The 21,789-nt window shown below is 41.2% G+C and overlaps 1 protein-coding gene across 3 annotated transcripts in view; it reads left to right on the forward strand.

Annotated features, from left to right (window-relative positions):
• LGR5 (leucine rich repeat containing G protein-coupled receptor 5) overlaps positions 1-21,789 on the forward strand; it is a 136,407-nt gene that overhangs the window by 60,723 nt on the left and 53,895 nt on the right. For all 3 annotated transcript variants that reach the window (XM_055396308.2, XM_088836665.1, XM_088836666.1), the window contains exon 3: positions 17,900-17,971. In XM_055396308.2, coding sequence (XP_055252283.2) covers positions 17,900-17,971 — 72 coding nt within the window. The remainder of the gene's footprint in view (positions 1-17,899; positions 17,972-21,789) is intronic.

Here is a 21,789-nt window from a genome sequence, read left to right on the forward strand (position 1 = left end):
AGACCAGTTCTTCAAAAGATAGTCGAGAAAAAAATGGGGGGGTATGGTAAAAGGGAGAAGGAACTACAATTTGAAGAGGCTGTTTTTCGGAATTGTCTTTTTTTTATGTCTCTGGAAACTCCATCAAGTATGTTGATTATGGAATCATAGAATTTCAGAAGTAGAGGAGCTCCTTCAAAGACTATTCATTCCATTTTCTCCTGTTCTGAAATTCCCTTTGCGGAGCTGGCCAACTTGCTGGATTTAAAAGCAAGATCAGTTTCCCATATATAATTCCATGTTCCAGTTAAATGATGTTTTGAAGATATCATTATTGATTTAGTAGCAAAAGGGGATAATATTTACGGAACCTGGAAAAATGATTAACTCTGCTTGGTTTATTCATTTCTTCCCAAGGCTAAATTGAGGGTGCTGTGGGTTCACACACACACACACACACACACACACGTGGAGCACAGCATTTTGATTATGCTTTTGTTATGTGCTGATTATTTCTATTAGACTTGGCTGTGGTTAAGTCTATATTCTCTTGTGGAGTGTAAAATCTTTTATATAATAACATAATGACAACAATAGTAGCTTGCTCTGTGACAGGCACTGACCAAAATATTTACACATGTCATCCCACTGAGCCCTTTTAACAACGCTGTAAAAGTAGATATCATTATTGTTCTCAGTTCAAGATTTTTTTAAAAAGAACAGAGAAAACAGGAATTTACCCAAGATAATGGAGTATGTAAGTATCAGAACCAAGATTCAAACTCACTTTCAAAGCCATACTAGGAAAGCAGAAGGAGGCTTTGGAATTGTGTGTGATTCATCTGTGCATTTCTTTTCCCTGATAGTACTTAGTACAATGGTTTAAACAGCTGAACACTTTAAACTGTTGTTAAACTGAGTTTCATAATGATAGATGTGTTCATCTGTTTGTGTCTGGTACATGTGAGGGAATGAAAAAGAAAGAATGAGACAGAAAGCAAGTAAGATCTGTCTCCCCAGCAGGGAGAGATTGGATATTCAGGTTATTCATTCAATATCCTCAAATACTGGCCTTGTAAAAAGTATTTCAGGAGCAGAATTTCACCAATTTCACATTACTCAACAGGAACAAAACGTTAATTATTGTTTTTACATATGCATAAATATATTTAAGCAGCACGTTTTATATAGTATTCTGCTTGAACCAGTAAATTACCATCCCCACAGCTAGACATACACATTTAGGTATCCGTCATTGTGGCTATGTGTGTGTGTGTCTTTTGTTGTGACAAACTGTTGAAATGTTAACTGTTCTGAAAGTATTCTTTCATTCTGTTTACTCAGTTCATCTCTATGCTTTATTCTTTACCTATTCATTCAAACACTGCTACTGATATTCTAAATTAATAATTGAGAATATTATATTAATAATAGAATGAAAGTGTTAGTCACTCAGTTGTATCTGATTCTTTGTGACTCTATGGACTGTCACCCACCAGGCTCCTCTGTCCATGGGATTTTCAGGCAAGAATACTGGAGTGGATTGCTATTTCCTTATCCAGGATCTTCCCAACCCAGGGATCAAACCCAGGTCTCCTGCATTGCAGGGAGATTCTTTACCATCTGAGCCATCAGGAAAATCCCAATAATATAATAAATAAAATGATAACATATGAATAAAATTCCCACCACAAAACTCAAATTATTTTTTTTCTGGTAATTAATTTATTTTTTATTGGAGGCAAATTATTTTACAATATTATATTGGTTGATTTTGCCATACATTGACATGAATTCGCCCCGGGTTTACATAAGTTCCCCCTCCTGAACCCCCCCTCCTACCTCCCTCCTCCCTTTATCCTCCCTCTGGGTCATCCCCTCATGCCAGCCCCGAGCATCCTATAACATGCATCGACCCTGAACTAGTGATTCGTTTCACATATGACAACATACGTGTTTCAATGCCATTCTCCCAAATCATCCCACCCTCACCCTCTCCCACAGAGTCCCAAAGACTGTCAAATTATTTTTAAAAATCACTACTGATAGCCAAGTTACCACCCTTGCCCTTAGCTCTAACCACCTAATTATTGTCTCCCTGATATAATCCATCTAACTATGTTATAAACTGTGTAGACAGTCATGATTTATCTCTCATCTACCACTGGTGCCATATTTTAAAATCCTCTAAGAATCAATAAAACCCCAGAGGTATCACTAACATATTTTTAAAGTATTGTAACTCTGGAGAAAGTGACTATGTGGAGCAATTATTTAAGAGGAATTAAAGTCATCACGACTAATGGTCTCCTTCTCTTCCTCCTGACATTCTAGAACACTTACTACCTGTGTCACAGGCTCATGTGTTGGTACATTCAAGTCTTGTTTATTATTCATTATTTATGTTATATGAATCTGCAAGGTTCACTAGACATGCAAGGCCAAACGCCCTGCTATTGCAACATGATAGCACAAAGAAGAGAGAGAGCCTTTTTCTTTAAAAAAAAATCTGTGTGTGGCTAGCCTATGCTTTGTTGAGAGGAGAAGACAGCGCCTAGAGGCAGAAGCAAGCCTGGACTCCTGTCCGGACTTTGCCCCTTACTAACTGACAACCCACCTGACCTCCTGGACCTCGGGAGAGGACAGTGAGAGCAGCCTTTGCCTGTATTTTGAGATTCTGAGAACCAAATGATACGATGATGAAGGAACTTTGGTAAACTATAAATTACATATTGAGTTATGTTCCTGAAATGAAAACACTTTTAAGAAAATTCTCCCTTCCTTCTTTCCTATTTCATGAGCTTGTTTTTGCAGTAATCCCAGGGATTCAGGATTTGTGAAGGAAACGCTTTCTAACTATGAGGTTTAATGGATGTAGGCAATCAAAACAGATAGTTTTTTTTGTCAAATTTGAACATCCTGAGCAATAATTGCATTTCTCTCCAATGTCTCTCTCCCAGTCCTATTTCTTCAGTTATACTAAGGACTTCAGGTTAATGTTTGCTCTTTGGACAAATAATAGATCCTGCATTTGGTCCATCAGAGTGTGGTTCAGATTTTAGAAACTAACAGATTGCGCCTAATGCTGACAGGTACACGTTCCTTTAAACTTGGATCGGTAGCTTGATTAAACCAGAAGGAGAAATGAATTGTTACCATTTTAAACAGTCTAAGTTAAAGGCTTTTGTTTCCAAGTGCTATTTAAAAATCTTCAGATTTCAATGCTATTGGAATCAAATACTCAATTTAGGAAAGAAACCTGAGATACTCTAGGGATGTTTGTTTTTAAGTTACTATTGTTCCCTGGAACTGTTTGCTCATATTCTGGTTGGCCTTGAAGAATCTCCATATAAACAGTAGATATCCATTATTTCAGATGGAATTAGTAATGAGAAATGCCACCAAGCTTCCTCAAAGCACAATCCATGCTTGTTATTTCTACCTGTTATCATCACGTTGCTGAAAACAGTGAGAGCTGTCCTGCCTGCCTTTTGAGATATTTGTCTGAGGATCAAATGAATGGTTGATGAGATAATTTGGGTAAACACTAATTCACCAACACCGCCTTGCCCATAAATAATCTTCCTGAACCTTAGCCTTAATCACAGTGTTCCATCGCTCCTCTTCATAGAAACCGATTACAAATGCTGCCTTTTTACCTTTATCTTTAACAGTTATATTAAAAATTTTCAAGATTTAAAATATAATGAAATAAAAAGCAAGTGCTGCTTCTTTGAATCCCAGTTTTTGTCTAGCATTATTTTATTCTCTTCCAAATGTCTATTTATATGGATGGGTATAGACATTTAGATGTGTCCGTGTGTAAACATATATGTGTGTGTATGTATATAGACCATTGTTATGGCAATTAGGACACTGTTCCCTTCCCATATTAGGGAAGTTTTCACCTATAATCTCTTCAAATATTTTTTTTCAGACTCCTTCTGTTCTTCTGGGACCCCTATAATTTGAAGATTAGTGCTTCTAATGTTGTCCCAGAGGCTTCTGAGACTGTCCTCAATTCTTTCCATTCTTTTGTTTTTATTCTACTTCTTGGCAGTTATTTTCACCATTCTATCTTCCAGCTCACTCATTTGATCTTCTGCCTCAGTTATTCTGCTATTATTGATTCCTTCTAGTGTATTTTTAACTTCAATTATTGTATTGTTCATCATTGTGTGTTCTTTAGTTCTAGGGCACTGTTCTTAAAGTGCCCTACCTCTCTGCTTCCTTTTCTTTTTTTCCTTAGCCTTCTTTTCTCCTTCACCCACAATGCCTGTGAAATGTAGACATTCCCTAGATTTCTGCACTTATTTTTGTTGCCTCCTTTTCCAGTTTTCTTCATTCATTCAACATGTATTTATTGAGCCAATGGGAACCTAAGAATGAATATGATTTGCTACATTTCATGTAGTCAACAAGTCCTCACCGAGGGGAGCTTACAATCTAGAGGGGGAGATAGATGATAAGCAAGGAAGCAAGCACACGTGACACTTGCTAATTGTGATGGGAGAGATAAAGAACATAAACATGGCTAATTACGTAGAGGGTAAATAACAAGGGATGACCAAAAAGGAAAGTGTCTCAAAGAAAGTGACATCTGAACTGAGATCAGGAGGGTTCAGGTGAGTCAGTGGTCTGAGGACCTGTGATAGAGTGTTTCTAGTAGGAGAATAACGTGAACAGAGGCCCTGAGGTAGGAAAGACTGTGACGTGTTCGTGGACCTGAAAGATCAGTGTGGCCAGAACAGAATGAGATGGAGGGGAGTTGACAGGGGATGAGGTTGAAGAGGAAGATGGAGGCCAGATCATGCAGGACCAATCAGGCTGTGTATAGAATTCAAATAAGAGTAATGGGAAGCCTGTGGAGGATTGTATGCAGATAGGGTTTAAGATTCGGAGAAGGCAATGGCAAGCCACTCCAGTACTCTTGCCTAGAAAATCCCATGGATGGAAGAGCCTGGTAGGCTGCAGTCCATGGGGTCGCTAAGGGTCGGACACGACTGAGCGACTTCACTTTCACTTTTCACTTTCACACATTGGAGAAGGAAATGGCAACCCACTCCAGTGTTCTTGCCTGGAGAATCCCAGGGATGGGGGAGCCTGGTGGGCTTCCGTCTATGGGGTCACACAGAGTCGGACACGACTGAAGTGACTTGGCAGCAGGGTTTAAGATTAATAACAATTTCTCTGATTTCTGTATGCAAAATTCATTGAGGAATTACAGAAACAGAGAAACCTGATAGAAGGCTGCAAACTCATTTGGAGATAGCTGCAGTTGTCTGAGAAAGAAACCCAAGATTTGGACTACCTCCATTGTATAGATGATGCCCAAATCCATGTTTCTAGTTCAGATCTCTTTTGTCTTTGAGTGGCTTTCAAAGTGTGGTCCCTACACCAGCCGCACTGACACCACATGTGAGCTTGTGAGAAATGCAAACCCCAACCTATGTGCCCCACCCCACCCTAGAGAACCAGAAACTCTGAACTCAGGCCCTTGCCTGTAACAGGTTCACTAGGTGATTCTGAAGCATGGTGAAGTTTAAGGACTGCTACTCTGGCCAGTGGTGCATCAGAATTGCCTACAGTGCTGGTGAGAACACACATTGCTGGGCCCCACCTTCAGCAGGCAGAAGATAAAAGGGGAAGATGTCAAGAATTTGCATTTACAACGAATTCCCAGGTGATACCGATACTGTGAATCTAGGGACCACGCTTCGAGAATCCTCCACTTCCCAAGTGACACCTCCACCTACCCCACTAATACCTTAAAACTCAGCAAGTGTAGAAGCAGATTCATTCACGCGCACTCACACATCACCCTCCGCAACCAGCTGTTTTCTGCCTTTCCCTCTCGCCATCAGCATTCTTCTTGTCCAAAGCTGTGGCCGGCGTGTCTGTCGCTGCTTTGCCCCATCCTGCTTCCTCACCTCCCGGGTCAGTCAGTTGCCAAGTCCTAAAGCTCATGTTTCCACGCTGTCTTTCTCATTTGTTCATTCTGCTTCACCGCCACCTACTTTAGGTTCTCACTGTCTCCCCTGGATTACTGTTCAAATTTGTTAACTAATCACCCTTCCTGGCTCTCCCAACAATTAACAAGTGAATCATGTCTCCCAGGATGGAGACCATGAAAGTCTCTAGGTGATCTTATCAATCTAAAACTGTGAGGACTATTTCAGAGTTTCTCACCTTGCATAGATGTTAGAAACACCCAGAGCACTTTTAAAACTACTAATTATCAGGTCATATTCCCAGAGATTAATGGGTCTCAATGAAGACACTGACATCGTTTTTTTTAAGCTGTCTTGGGAGCTAAGACCCACTGGGATCTGCTGAAGCTTTACAAAAGAGGAAGAGTCAGGCACTCATCACTGATTCGATGTAGGGACCGAAAGGAGGTTTGAAGGTGAGAAGTAACTCTGAGTAAGGTTATAACATTAGGTGCTAGGAGACTGCTGAGGCGCTGTCAGTTGAATGGGGAATTCAAGGGGAACAGCTGATATTTTGGAGGCGAGAGGTTGCCTGGGTCTGGGTATATAAGTGCAAGGTACTAACAGAGCATCCACATGGAAATGTAACTAACGAAGCTGGAGTGTGAGTCTGGAGCATGCTGAGTCTGTTCCAAAGATGACTGGAGAGTTGTTGATGAAGAAGTGATCCTGGAAGGTGCTGGGGCAGATGAGGACTTGAGAGAGAGGGTGGAGGCTTTGTTTCCTAGTGCGGGTCTCCACCCATATTAAAATAACCCGGGCTGCTTCTGAAAATGCAGCTTTCTGACTCATATTCCTCCAGAAACTCTGATTCACTAAACCTGAGTTAGGTCCTGGGGATCTGAATATTGGATGACTCCTAACGCAAAGAGTCAGACACGACTGAGCGACTGAACTGAACTGAACTGAACTGAAGGCAATGGCAAAGTTTGGGTGCCACTTTTGTTGTTGTTCAGTCATTAAGTGGTGTCCAACTCTTTGCAATCCCCTGTAATGCAGCAGGAAAAAAGACAAGGTGCAAGGACAGAAACTTGAAGAACTTGTATGTTCAGAGGATGAGCATTAAAAGAGCGGCTAACACAGAGAAAGACAAATATAATATTGCATCATTTATATGTGTAATATTAAAAAAGTGATACAGATGAACTTATATGCAAAACAGAAATAGGCTCAGAGACATAGAAGGCAAACTTATGGTCACCAAAAGGGAAGAAGGGGAGAAAGGGATAAAAATCAGGAGTCTGGGACTATAACAGATACATACTACCATATATGAAAATAGATAAACAATAAGGTCTTACTGTTCACTTTCACACATTGGAGAAGGAAATGGCAACCCACTCCAGTGTTCTTGCCTGGAGAATCCCAGGGACGGGGGAGCCTGGTGGGCTTCCGTCTATGGGGTCACACAGAGTCGGACACGACTGAAGTGACTCAGCAGCAGCAGCAGCAGCAGCAGCAGCAGCAGCAAGGTCTTACTGTATAGCACAGGGAACTATACTCCATATTTTGTAATAATCTAGAAGGGAAAAAAAATCTGAAAAGACTACATATATATACATATGCACACGTGCTAAGTTGCTTCAGTCGTGTCTGACTCTTTGTGACCCTATGGACCATAGCCCGCAAGGTTCCTCTGTCCATAGGATTCTTCAGGCAAGACTACTAGAGTGGATTGCCATGTCCTTCTCCAGGGGACCTTCGAGACCCAGGGACCAAACCCAGGTCTCTTATACCGCCTGCATCGGCAGGCAGGTTCTTTACCCCTAGTGCCATCTGGGAAGCCTAAATATATATATTGGAGAAGGAAATGGCAACCCACTCCAATATTCTTGCCTGGAGAATCCCATGGACAGAGAAGCCTGGTGGGCTATAGTCCATGGGGTTGCAAGAGTCGGACACAACTTAACGACTAAACCACCACAAATATATATATATATATATATATATATATGTAATATAAATATACATACACACTAGTATAACTGAATCACTTTGCTGGACACCTGAAATTAACACAACACTGTCGATCAACTCTACTTCAATTCAAAAGAAAGAGGGGTTTGCAAGAAGAGAGGGAAACAACCAGTGATAGTCATGAGAGCAGCAAGAGTGCAGACTGGGGTCCAGAGGGCAATGGGAGAACTTTGAATGAGAAACGGTGAGCGTCAGTTTTCTATAGCCAGTGCCTCAATTGATACACCCGTTCCCGTCCTTGTGTTTCTGTTAGACTGGTTGCTCCTGGTCAACCCAAGCGCCAGACCAATATACTTTTAACCAAAGTCATGTTTACAACCTCAGATGTCAGAGTCAAAATGCAATGGTTGAGCCAAGTTATGTGAACTTTTCTGTGTAAGAATGAGCAAGTAACCTCTCATAGCCTCAGCTGCCTTATAAACAGGGAATAATCTTATCACCTGTTTACTGTGATTTTTAATCATTAGCACGATGTATGTAACATACTTTACATTGTGCCTGGAACTCTAAATAGTTTCACAAAAGGTCTGCACTATTTGTGTGCCCTAAAGGACTGTATGTGGCATATGCAAGTGCTCAAATACACCGCTGAGTCCAAATGTGATGCGTGATGAAGAAGGAATATTCTTCAGCTATTTCTGATCTGGTAATGTAATGGCTAGCCAGCCATCTTGCAATAGTTATGCCAGACCCGAAGCAACTCTAGCACTGTAGCCAACTGTCTTTGGAAACAAGATCAAATGATCAATCCATCAGTAAATTATTGATTCAGCTCCCTGCTCTGGACAGGCAATAAAATTCTTAACCGTAAGAGTCAAGTCAGGTAGACTACATAAATGAATCTTTATAGACACTGTTGTACAGAATATAGCCTACAGGAAAGTTGGCTGAGGTAATTAAGGAATACTTCACAAAGAGTTGAAAATTGAACTTTGTTGCACAGAGGAGCCTGGCAGGCTACAGTTCATGGGGTCACAAAGAGTCGGAGCACACACACACACATACTCTGGTTGGGGGCTTGCCAGATGGTGGTAGTGGTAAAGTATCTGCCTGCCAATGCAGGAGACACAAAAGATGCAGTTTCAATCCCTGGATTGGGAAGATACCCTGGAGAAGGAAATGGCAATCCACCCCAGTATTTTTGCCTTGGGAATTCCATGGACAGAGGAGCCTGGTAGGCTACAGTCCATGGGGTCGCAAAGAGTTGGACGCAACTGAGCACACACCATGCTCTGGCTAAAGAAACTATAGGGCCATATAACTATAAATGGATATCCCTGTTGTCCTGAAGAGTTCATGTATCAGACCAGTGGCCTCAGCCCTTAAACCTTGAAATCTGATTTTTTTAATCTCATATAATAATGAAAATTGGAGCTTCCCAGGTGGTGCAGTAGCAAAGAATCTGCCTGCCATGCACAAGACACAGGAGACACAGGATCGATCCCTGGGCCTGGAAGATCCCCTGGAGGAAAAAATGGAAACCCACCTCAGCATTCTTACCTGGAAAAGCACAGAGGAGCCTGGTGGGCTACAGTCCATAGGGTCACAAAGAGTCGGACACAACTGAGCACACACGCAATAGTGAAAACAAAATGGACAGTTCATAAATACATAGTTAACGAAGGGATGATTTGTGCCTGGATTTGACCAATTAGATATGCTTGCTGGGAGGGATTGGGGGCGGGAGGAGACGGGGACGACAGAGAATGAGATGGCTGGATGGCATCACCGACTCGATGGACATAGTTTGAGTGAGCTCAGGAAGTTGGTGATGGACAGGGAGGCCTGGCGTGCTGTGATTCATGGGGTCGCAAAGAGTCGGACACAACTGAGCGACTGAACTGAACTGAAATTATTCGGGGAGAGAAGGTTTTTTAAGTGGCAATTTCTTGAGGCATATTAAGATACTTTTTTCTCCAATGGGAAGAAAAACAGTTAGTAGATTGTCATAATCCTTGTATTCAAGTTTGCTGAGTTCAGTTCAGTTCAGTTCAGTCACTCAGTCATGTCCGACTCTTTGCGACCCCATGAATCACAGCACGCCAGGCCTCCCTGTCCATCACCAACTCCCAGAGTTCACTCAAACTCATGTCCATCGAGTCGGTGATGCCATCCAGCCATTTCATTTTCTGTCGTCCCCGTCTCCTCCCACCCCCAATCCTTCCTAGCATCAGACTCTTTTCCAGTGAGTCAACTCATCACATGAGGTGGCCAAAGTATTGCAGTTGCAGCTTTAGCATCAGTCCTTCCAGTGAACACCCAGGACTGATCTCCTTTAGAATGGACTGGTTGGATCTCCTTGCAGTCCAAGGGACTCCCAAGGGTCTTCTCTAGCACCACAGTTCAAAAGCATCAATTCTTCGGCGATCAGCTTTCTTCACAGTCCAACTCTCACATCCATACATGGCCACGGGAAAAACCATAGCCTTGACTAGATGGACGGGGGCGGGGCACACCAGCCGGTGGCTCTTCGGCTTCTCGGCTCTCCCTCCAGGGTGGCAGAGAAAGGGCTGGGACCGGCAAACCGACAGAGGGGTAGTGAGAGCACAGACTCTGGAATTCCAGATGGCACACCCTTTAATCCTTGCAAACCTCACTTTCCCTGTCTGTAGAATGGGGTAGCAGCGGCATCGCTACAGTGTGATGTGAGGATTGCCCTCTTAGAACAGACTTTAGGAAGCGTCTGATAAACAGGCAGCAGCCTGCTGTAGAGAAGGGAAACCCTGCTCTGCCAGATCCTAAGAGCCCAGCATCGCCTGGGCTGCTCCAGCCCTCAGTGGCTGCCCAGGTGTGGAGGGCCCAGGTTGGACGCCTGCAGGCCTCCCCTCACCAGTAACCCTTGCTTGATTCCCCAGGATGTCTTCCTCATCTGCTTTTCCCTTGTCAGCCCAGCCTCCTATGAGGCCACGGGAAAAACCATAGCCTTGACTAGATGGACCTTGGTTGGCAAAGTAATGTCTCTGCTTTTTAATGTGCTCTCTAGGTTGGTCATAACTTTCCTTCCAAGGAGTAAGTGTCTTAATTTCCTGGCTGCAAGTAGCATCTGCAGTGATTTTGGAGCCCCAAAAAATAAAGTCTGACACTGTTTCCACTCTTTCCCCATCTATTTCCCATGAAGTGATGGGACCAGATGCCATGATCTTCGTTTTCTGAATGTTGAGCTTCAAGCCAACCTTTTCACTCTCCTCTTTCACATTCATCAAGAGGCTTTTGAGTTCCTCTTCACTTTCTGCCATAAGGGTGGTGTCATCTGCATATCTGAGGTTACTGATATTTCTCCCGGCAATCTTGATTCCAGCTTGTGCTTCTTCCAGCCCAACGTTCCTCATGATGTACTCTGCATATAAGTTAAATAAGCAGGGTGACAATATACAACCTTGACGTACTCCTTTTCCTATTTGGAACCAGTCTGTTGTTCCATGTCCAGTTCTGACTGTTGCTTCCTGACCTGCATACAGGTTTCTCAAGAGGCAGGTCAGGTGGTCTGGGATTCCCATCTCTTTCAGATGTTCCACAGTTTATTGTGATCCACACAGTCAAAGGCTTTGGCATAGTCAATGAAGCAGAAATAGATGTTTTTCTGAAACTCTCTTGCTTTCTCCATGATCCAGCGGATGTTGGCAATTTGATCTCTGGTTCCTCTGCCTTTTCTAAAACCTGCTTGAACATCTGTAAGTTCACAGTTCACATATTGCTGAAGCCTGGCTTGGAGAATTTTGAGCATGACTTTACTAGCGTGTGAGATGAGTGCAATTGTGTGGTAGTTTGAGCATTCTTTGGCATTGCCTTTCTTTGGGATTGGAATGAAAACTGACCTTTTCCAGTCCTGTAGCCACTGCTGAGTTTTCCAAATTTGCTGGCATATTGAGTGCAGCACTTTCACAGCATCATCTTTCAGGATTTGAAAGAGCTCCATTGGAATTCCATCACCTCCACTAGCTTTGTTCGTCGTGATGCTCTCTAAGGCCCACTTGACTTCACATTCCAAGATGTCTGGCTCCAGGTGAGTGATCACGCCATCGTGATTATCTTCGTTGTGAAGATCTTTTTTGTACAGTTCTTCTGTGTATTCTTGCCACCTCTTCTTAATATCTTCTGCTTCTGTTAGGTCCATACCATTTCTGTCCTTTATCTAGCCCATCTTTGCATGAAACGTTCCCTTGATATCTCTTAATTTTCTCGAAAAGATCTCTTGTTTTTCCTATTCTATTGTTTTCCTCTATTTCTTTGCACTGATCGCTGAGGAAGGCTTTCTTATCTCTCTTTGCTTTTCCTTGAAACTCTGCATTCAGTTACTTATATCTTTCCTTTTCTCCTTTGATTTTTGCTTTTCTTCTTATCACAGCTATTTGTAAGGCCTCCTCAGACAGCCATTTTGCTTTTTTGCATTTCTTTTCCATGGGGATGGTCTTGGTCCCTGTCTCCTGTACAATGTCACAAACCTCCGTCCAGAGTTCATCAGGCATTCTATCTATCAGATCTAGACCCTTAAATCTATTTCTTACTTCCACTGTATATTCATAAAGGATTTGGTGTAGGTCATATCTGAATGGTCTAGTGGTTTTCCCTACTTTCTTCAATTTAGGTCTGAATTTGTCAATAAGGAGTTCATGATCTGAGCCACAGTCAGCTCCTGTCTTGTTTTTGCTAACTGTATAGAGCTTCTCCATCTTTGGCTGCAAAGAATATAATCAATCTGATTTCGGTGTTGACCATCTGGTGATGTCCATGTGTAGAGTCTTCTCTTGTGTTGTTGGAAGAGGGTGTTTGCTATGACCAGTGCGTTCTCTTGGCAAAACTCTATTAGGCTTTGCCCTGCTTCATTTCATGCTCCAAGGCCAAATTTGCCTGTTACTCCAGGTGTTTCTTGACTTCCTACTTTTGCATTCCAGTCCCCTATAATGAAAAGGACATCTTTTTTGGGTGTTAGTTCTAAAAGGTCTTGTAGGTCTTCATAGAACCGTTCAACTTCAGCTTCTTCAGCATTACTGGTTGGGGCATAGATTTGGATTACTGTAATATTGAACGGTTTGCCCTGGAAACGAACAGAAATCATTCTGTCGTTTTTAAGACTGCATCCAAGTACTGCATTTCAGACTCTTTTGTTGACCATGATGGCTACTCCATTTCTTCTAAAACTAGTTGATCTGATCATATGGACCACAGCCCTGTCTAACTCAATGAAACTAAGCCATGCTGTGTGGGGCCACCCAAGACGGACGGGTCATGGCGGAGAGGTCTGACAGAATGTGGTCCACTGGAGAAGGGAATGGCAAACCACTTCAGTATACTTGCCTTGAGAACCCCATGAACAGTATCAAAAGGCAAAATGATAGGATACTGAATGAGGAATTCCCCAGGTCTGTAGGTGCCCAGTATGCTACTGGAGATCAGTGGAGAAATAACTCTAGAAGGAATGAAGGGATGGAGCCAAAGCAAAAACAATGCACAGTTGTGGATGTGACTGGTGAGAGAAGCAAGATCCAATGCTGTAAGAGCAATATTGCATAGGAACCTGGAATGTTAGGTCCATGAATCAAGGCAAATTGGAAGTGGTCAAACAGGAGATGGCAAGAGTGAACATAGACATTCTAGGAATCAGTGAACTAAAATGGGCTGGAATGGGTGAATTTAACCCAGATGACCAGTATATCTACTACTGTAGTTTGCTGAGTAGGCTTCAGCAAATGTTACCACAGATGAATTCCAGAGGGTTAAATTCTAGGTATCTGGGCCCTTCCAACTAGCACAGGCATCTTATAAAAGAAAACTTAGTGTGGTGGACTTAGCTGCAGTGATGATGCATTTCTGCCAGCAGAGGCAAGATTGTGAGATTCCATTGGGCTGGGTTTCATCCTATTCGCGTCTAACTCTTCAGTGACCCAGACTCTTGGCTCCTATACACAGGAACCCAAAGTCATTAACTTTGTTTTAGGATATTTCTTTTCAAGTGGGAATATTTTGACACCTCAGAAATTTTATGTGTGATAGCTGAACTATAATTATTTGGTGAATTATAACTCAGAAGAGTGAAAGAAATTAAGAATTAAGAACAGAGCCACTGAAACTCATATTGGAAATCACAAAGAAGGAAAATAGTACCAGAAAACTGGAAATAGGCAGATCTTAAGAATGGAGAAGTGGGATGGGGAGGAATTATTACCATTAAGCCTGATGTTGCTGCTGCTGCTGCTGCTGCTAAGTCACTTCAGTTGTGCGCTTCAGACTCTGTGCGACCCCATAGATGGCAGCCCACCAGGCTCCCCCGTCCCTGGAGGCAAGAACACTGGAGTGGGTTGCCATTTCCTTCTCCAATGCGTGAAAGTGAAAAGTGAAAGTGAAGTCACTCAGTCGTGTCCGACTCTTCATAATCCCATGGACTGCAGCCCACCAGGCTCCTCCGCTCATGGAATTTTCCAGGCAAGAGTACTGGAGTGGGGTGCCTTCGCCTTTTCTGAAGCCTGATGTTCGCCCTCACCAAATTTCTGAAACACATTAATTTAGCATGTATAGAATGTATGCCTTCTAGATCTCATGTACTTTTTAAAAGTTGGAAAATGAAGCAGTAATTCCTAAAAGCCAAAATGAAATTGCTAAGTAGTCTGAAATGTCTTCTTTTAAATCATAAGGATTGTCATACTCACTTAGCTCTGAAATCACTACCCAGCCAAGGGGCCCTGCGTTGGACTGTGTTCCCTGAACAGTCATTTTCCCGAGAGTCCCAATCAGAGAGTGGGCTCGGGCAGCCCTCCCCTCTCGGTGCCCCCTCCAGTCTGTACACACACCTCTTCCCTCCAGACCAGCGTCCAGAGCGAAGAAATCACAGCCATGTCTGACTGCATTGCTCTCGTCCCACCACTTTACAAAATGAAGCTACCGAAAACAAACTGAGATTCCTTCAGAGACTCAAATTACTAAATAGGGTCAAAGAAACATACATTCTCAAAACTAGTTTAGTTGGTTGTTACAGCACCCAAACATCTGATTCAAAACATCTGCTTTAAATAAACATTTGAAGAGGAATGTGTCTACTGTAATGTATTGATTTTTTCCCCTTTTTATGGCAGTTAAGTCAGTGAAACTAACAGTTACAGGATAATGTGAATCTTCTTAATGGACAAGTATCTTTAAGGACAAAAGCATTTTTGTATCATATAAAATGATATAAAGGTTCTTTCCTATTAAGTTGTATCCTATTATAGAAGCAGAGATGAAAGATATTTCTATGAAATAATTTTAGAAACAGAGGGAAAAATTAAACCTTCCAACCAAATGGTATGTGGGTCTCTATGATTGGAACATAGTTGCCCAAAAATGTGTCAGTTCAAATCTTAACAGAAAAGATTTGGTGCAGTTCTCACTATTTGTATATTCATTGATATAAAAAAGATCCCCTATGGTTTGTATGTATTTCATTTTTAAATTACTAAACCCATCCCATAGGGTAAAGAAATGAGAGGAAGAACGCAATGACTTCTTAAGTTGTGGGTTTGACAATGAGATATGTCTCCTACCAGCACAGCAAATAGCTAATAGCCTATCATAAATTCCTTTGTTTTAAGACAGACTCCCCTGATAACAGAGGTCAATGGTTCCACAGATTAGTTCAGAATACAGTCTGAGGTTCTGAAAGTCCTTGCCCAGAAAAGAAAAACAATTCATGTGAAGTGAGCTATATTTCAGGAAATGTAACAGAAATGTATTTACCCTAACAATAATTTAAACTAATGAAATAAGTAAATAGAACAATTTTACTTTCTCCTTTTCATTTCCAAAATCAAATGACTCAGAAACCATCAAGCTACAAACTTGATCACAGAGCAGCAGTAAGAGTTGATTAGCCCCCAGTTTTAGGCTCTGTTCTAGAATTCAAAAAATGTACTATTCAAGTCATGACCATGGACAGGATAGTTAAGGACATTTTGGCTGAAATAACAGTTCCTGGCTAGTTTTAGTTTGATCAGTTAAGCCACCTGTGAGCGTCAACCAATCTGAGTCAGTTAATTCAATAAGCACTCTTTTATAGCACATGAATGCATGCTAAATAGCTTCAGTCATGTCCAACTCTACACAACGCTATGGACTATAGCTTGCCAGGCTCCTCAATCCACAGGTTTCTCCAGGCAAGAATACTGGAATGGGTTGCCTTCCTCCTAGGGATCTTCCTGACCCAGGAATCAAACCCAAGTCTCAAGTCTCTTGCATTGACTGGAGGGTTCTTTACTGCAAGCACCACCTGGGGAGCTGTCATACACAAACCATGTCCTTCAGTATTACCTATAGAACTTTGGATAATTAATCAAATGCATGCGTGTTGTATAGAATATAACTATAAACATGAAATGTTGGCCACCTACATTTCACCTCGATACTAACAGTTCGTCAGGTGAGATTTTTCCTAATTTTCTCCACCATATCCCCCACCCCCCCACCTCCACACCACCCCCACATGGCTGCATCACACCAGCTGCTCCTGTGTGAACTGCTCTGTTCGCCTCCTATGTTTCTACCTTTGTCCCCAAAGTCTATTCCCCCTTCGAAAGGGTCCCATCAGAAGGACCCTTTTAAAACACAAAGCTGATCAAGTCTGTTCCCTGATCAGAGTCCCTACTGTGGCCTCCAGGGCCCTGCATGGTGGGGCCCTGGACTGCCCTCCAGCCTCACCTGCTGTCTCCCTTCCCTTAGTCGTTCCACTCCAGTCACACCGGCCTTTTGGCAGGTTCCGGACCACGCCAGGCACACTCCCTCCTCGGTGCTCTGTACTCCTGTTCCGTTCACATAGGTCCCTGATGGCTCAGCCCTCCACTGAAATGCCCTCTCAGCAGAGAGGTCTGCCCAGCCATTGACTGTCTGACCTTTAATGAGGGCCCGTCTCCCTGACAACCACTGCCCATGGTTCCCTCTCTACTCCCTTGTCTAGCTTTTGTATTAAAAAAAGTTTAAGGTGACTTTTTTGCAATTTTTATTTTTTTTGGGGTATGGTTGATTTACAAAGTTGTGTTAGTTCCAGGTTACAACACAGTGGTCCAGTTATGCATATACATATATCTATTCTTCTTCAGATTCTTTTCCCATATAGGTTATTACAGAATAGTGATAGAGTTCCCTGTGGCATACAGTAGATTCTTGTGGATTATTTATTTTATATGTAGTAGTATATTAATTTATCCCTCCCTCCACCTTTACCTTTTGGTAACCATGTTTGTTTTCTATGTCTGTGAGTCTGTTTGTGTTTTGAATAGTATGGAAATTCCTTAAAAAACTAAAAATAGAACTACCATATGATCCTGCAATTCCACTTCTGAGCATATATCCCAAGAAAACCATAATTCAAAAAGATACATGCATCCCTATGTTCACAGCAGCAGTATTTACAACAGCCAAGACATAGAAGCAACCTGACTGTCCACTGACAGATAGGGAGGTTTATACATAGCTTATACATGGGCTTCCCTTGTGGCTCAGTTGGTAAAGAATCTGCCTGCCGTGCAGGAGACATGGGTTCGATCCCTGGGTTGGGAAGATCCCCTGGAGAAAGAAATGGCAACCCACTCCAGTATCCTTGCCTAGAAAATCTCATGGACAGAGGACCTTGGTGGGCTGCAGTCCATGGGGTCACAAAGAGTCGGGCACGACTAAGCGACTAACACTTGTACATAGTATAGCTTATACAGAGTATAGTATATCATATACATAGTATAAGCTATTAGGTGATTTATTATAAAATAGGTGATTTATTGTAAAATAGGTAATTTATTATATTTCTTCTTTTGCCTGCTTTCTGATGAGAGATTTACAGAAATTTTTTGCAAAACATGACAAAACAAGGTTCTCTAGAGTTGCTTTTGGCGTTTATGATCTGAACATAATCGTATTGCATTTTTAACAGCTAAATGAATTCCATAAGAAGAGACCCATACTTACTCTCTATCCTTTCTGCTTGAAACCCACAGACGTCTTGCTGGAAACGCTCTGACATACATTCCCAAGGGAGCATTTGCTGGCCTTTACAGTCTTAAAGTTCTGTAAGTAAACTGAGTATTGTTTGTTATAGTTCTGACTTTAGTGTCAAGTGGATGCTAATTAATTTGTAAAGACTGAGTTCCTCTAATATACCATTTAGAGCCATGGGATAATTTATCTAAATTCTAGTCTGTCTTCACTGGTATCATAGAACCATGTTGTATCTGGCTGGGTTCATGTGTGAAAAAATCTCATCTCTCCTTTTCTTACTTTAATATCAAAAATGTGTTTGCCCCTAAATAACCAGCTTATCAACTCCAACTTGTGAAAGAGTATTTCCCTTTCTTTTTTGTGCTATGAAGTTGGGGAGAATTTCTTGAGTCATTCTGATTCAAGTAAATAAATTACTATTATGCTGACATAATGAGATTACAGCCTCAAACCATTTGCAGAATTTGTTTCCTTATAATCACTGAATAAAGATCAGCTAAAAAATCAAGTTTATGTTCCACTTGTGAATAGATTTAGAAAAATCTAGTGCATAGTAGTAATGTATAGTAAATGCATAGTAAAAATGAGTAGCTTTTTAATTGAAAAGTGTTAATTTATTGAGACTTGTAAGAAATGGGCTTTCTTACTGTCTAATGTCCAACTTCCTAATTTTCTATCAGAAAACTCTTTATTAGTGGTACCTTCTTCTTCAAGTACCCATTGTTTAATTTTTCAGTTTATTCTGTGTAGGAAAAAAGGGTTCATTTTAGAGGAAATAGATAACACAAGTTGAAAGCTCTACCAAAAAAGTTTTATTTCAGAGAAAATAACCTGATTTTATTTCCTTTCATTTAGATAAATGTTATGAAGGCTAAAGAAGCATTTGATATATTTCTGCTTAATGGAAACTGCATTTCACTGACCTGAGGGATACACAGGCTATTTTAAAAAGCAATTTTGTTTACATTTAATATTTTGTTAAAAGTTAAATTTAAAAGCAGAACTGTTATTTAGTCTTGATCTACTTAGTTGATTGGGTTTGGTCTCCCTACCCTTGAATTATTTTCACTATTATGTAGGAAGATTTTTAAGTTGTCATACAGCCAAATCCTAATGTTAATTCATCATAAGGTAAAATTTAGGGCTGTAGCACTGATTCTAATGTGCCTACATTTCCATGAATCCACCAAAATATTTGGAACCATTCCAAATGCATTAGATACATCAAGTTTAGATAAAACAACTAAGATGTTTTTCCTATATTGAGCTACTACCACTAAGAATTTTGATGATTTGTTAAATTATATTGGAATCAATTATTTTAATCACTTAACAGAATATATATTGGATACCCTGAACTAGAGTGTGTGTGTGTGTGTGTACATGCTCGCACACGTATCACTCAAAGTGTCATTGAACAAATTATTGCTGGAAATACAAAGATCAGTAAGTATGGTCATGCCCTCAAAGAGCTTACAATCTCGTGGTAGATTGTGGGATTGAGATAGTGTGACCAAGACAGACAAACAGATCGCGCTGGTTCTATGGAACTGTGAGGAAAGGACTCTGTCTAGTTTGATGGTTCAGATTCGACTTCCTCGAAGAGATGTTTCTCCAAAGAGATGACCTGGGACCCAGACCTTGAAGCACAACTATGGACTAACCAACCGCATTAGGTGGCCGATTGAGGGGGGTAATATGCACAGAGACACAGAAGCAGGAGGAACCGAGAACAGACAGCCCTAGGCAAGTGTCCCTTGAGCATTCAGGACAAAGTGGAAAGGGAAGGAAGAAGAGAAAGTGTCCTGGTCACAGGGATCGTGTATGTCACATCAGAAAAGCTTGGACAGTTTTATGTTCTGAGCAAGATGAGAAGTCAAAAAAGAGATGTAAGCAAAGGATTGACACTTCAGACTTTGCACTACAGCTGGATCACTGTCAATGTGAGGGTGATTCAAAAGGAGCAAGACCCGTACCAGAAATTGTATTCACTCTTCCCTTTATTTTACTAACTCAAAGACAACAAACAAATTCAGTTGTTAAATATTTGGAAAGGATTGGATTGGCCAAAAAGTTCATTTGGATTTTCCCATACAATGTAATGAAGAAACCCAAACAAACATTTTGGCCAACCCAATATTTAGTGTTAGAGAATGGTTCTCAACCATGGTCATCACACCTGCCGCAGAAGGTTTTGGAAATTTGGGGAGGCATCTTTAGTTTTCCAGACGACTCGCTTGTAGTCAGTTGTCCTGTGATATGCCACTCAGCCCAGCGTAAAGAATCCCTCTGCACTCCTTTTGACTTCTGACTGTCCCTCCACACCAGACATCAATCAGTAACACTTCCATGGGCTTCTGGCTGGCTCAGTGGTAAAGAATCTGCCTGCCAGCGGAGGAGATATGGGTTCAATCCCTGGTCTGGGAGGATCCCACGTGCGCAGAGCAGCTAATCCTGTGTGCCAGAACTCCTGAGTCTGTGCTCTACTGAGCCCACATGCTGCGACTGGAGAGCAGCCCCCACTCCACAGCTAGAGAAAGGTCCTCTAGGCAGAAATAAATTAAATAAATAATAGCGACAGAAAAAAAACTGTCATATGTAATAATACTGAAAAGTTTTACAAAAAGTTCTGCATAAGTGTAATAATCTGTGCTTGAAAAAGTAAATGAAATAAATATAGTCTCTCAGAAATCGTTGAATAATTAACACAGTTTGTACATCCTGTGATTTCTACCCACATATGTGTTTGAAAATGATATTAGTGCAATAGAATTACCTCAGAAATCACAAAACAAATTAAAGATATATAACTGTGAAGTTGTAAAACATCTTCTTAAAAATATCATTAAATGTGCAGAGAAATGTGAAACATGGGGTTCTCACTGAATTTCACTAACAAAGTTTGCTTTATAAATATTTCACATTATGGCCTTTTAAAATGCTGGGAGCACAAGCATGCAAAGTGTATGCTTGATGACTATGTGATGACTTATGTTTGGGTGGCCTGGTGCATTTGTAATCTTACTCTTCCACCATCCAGGAGCGTCTCCCACCCAGCTTCTATGAAGGCAGTATCATGACTGTTTCTGTTTTCCAGTTTAGCCTCAATTCCCTGTTGTCTGTGGTGGGATTTGCCCTCTAGGGCCTCTTAAAGTACTAAAAAACAGATGCTCACCTCAGCATGTGATGGAACTTTGAGATAGGGTGGATGTTCTCTGTGGTGTTTCAGTCCTATCTTGTAAGTAAGAGAGGAGTATTTTGATATCACTCTTGTCAATAAGAAGCATTCATTTGTGAGAATCTCCATGCTCATTTGTGAGAATGTAATATGTCTTGGCATGTTATCTTTATTTTAATAAAAGTTATTTCCTTCTTTCCCATAAAATATAAAGTAAGCATATTCTGTTATGTCTTAACTGTAGATTTTAGTCTAGTATCCATTTAGACCTCTCCTCTAATTTCCCTGTTCTTATACGGAATAACTTCTGATCATATATTTTTCTCATATCCAACCATCTTCATTAAAAATAGAGGCAAGCATCTGACTCTTTCGTAGAAAGACCTTCTAGGATAGTCATATCTGAGCATCACATATATCCCCTTATTATACATATATCCCCTTATTATAAACTACTTTTATTTCTCCTTTATAATACAGTTAAAGCAGTATATTATGTTGATATTTTTCCTTTAAAATGATGTGTGTAGATAGCTTTATTTTTATGAACTTTATCTTAACATAACAGATGAAGCATTACAAAATATTTGGTTTTAAAGGGAAAATTGGGTCCAATAAGGTTGCGAACCACAGTGCAAGAGGTAAAATGCTGAACAAAGCAGGCCTGGTCCTACCATTATGGAGCGACCTCACTTTCACCATTATGGAAAC

Source organism: Moschus berezovskii, chromosome 6 (assembly GCF_049115385.1).
Source record: "Moschus berezovskii isolate FMDL1 chromosome 6, NW_MosBer_1.0, whole genome shotgun sequence".
NCBI classification, from domain to species: Eukaryota; Metazoa; Chordata; class Mammalia; order Artiodactyla; family Moschidae; genus Moschus; species Moschus berezovskii.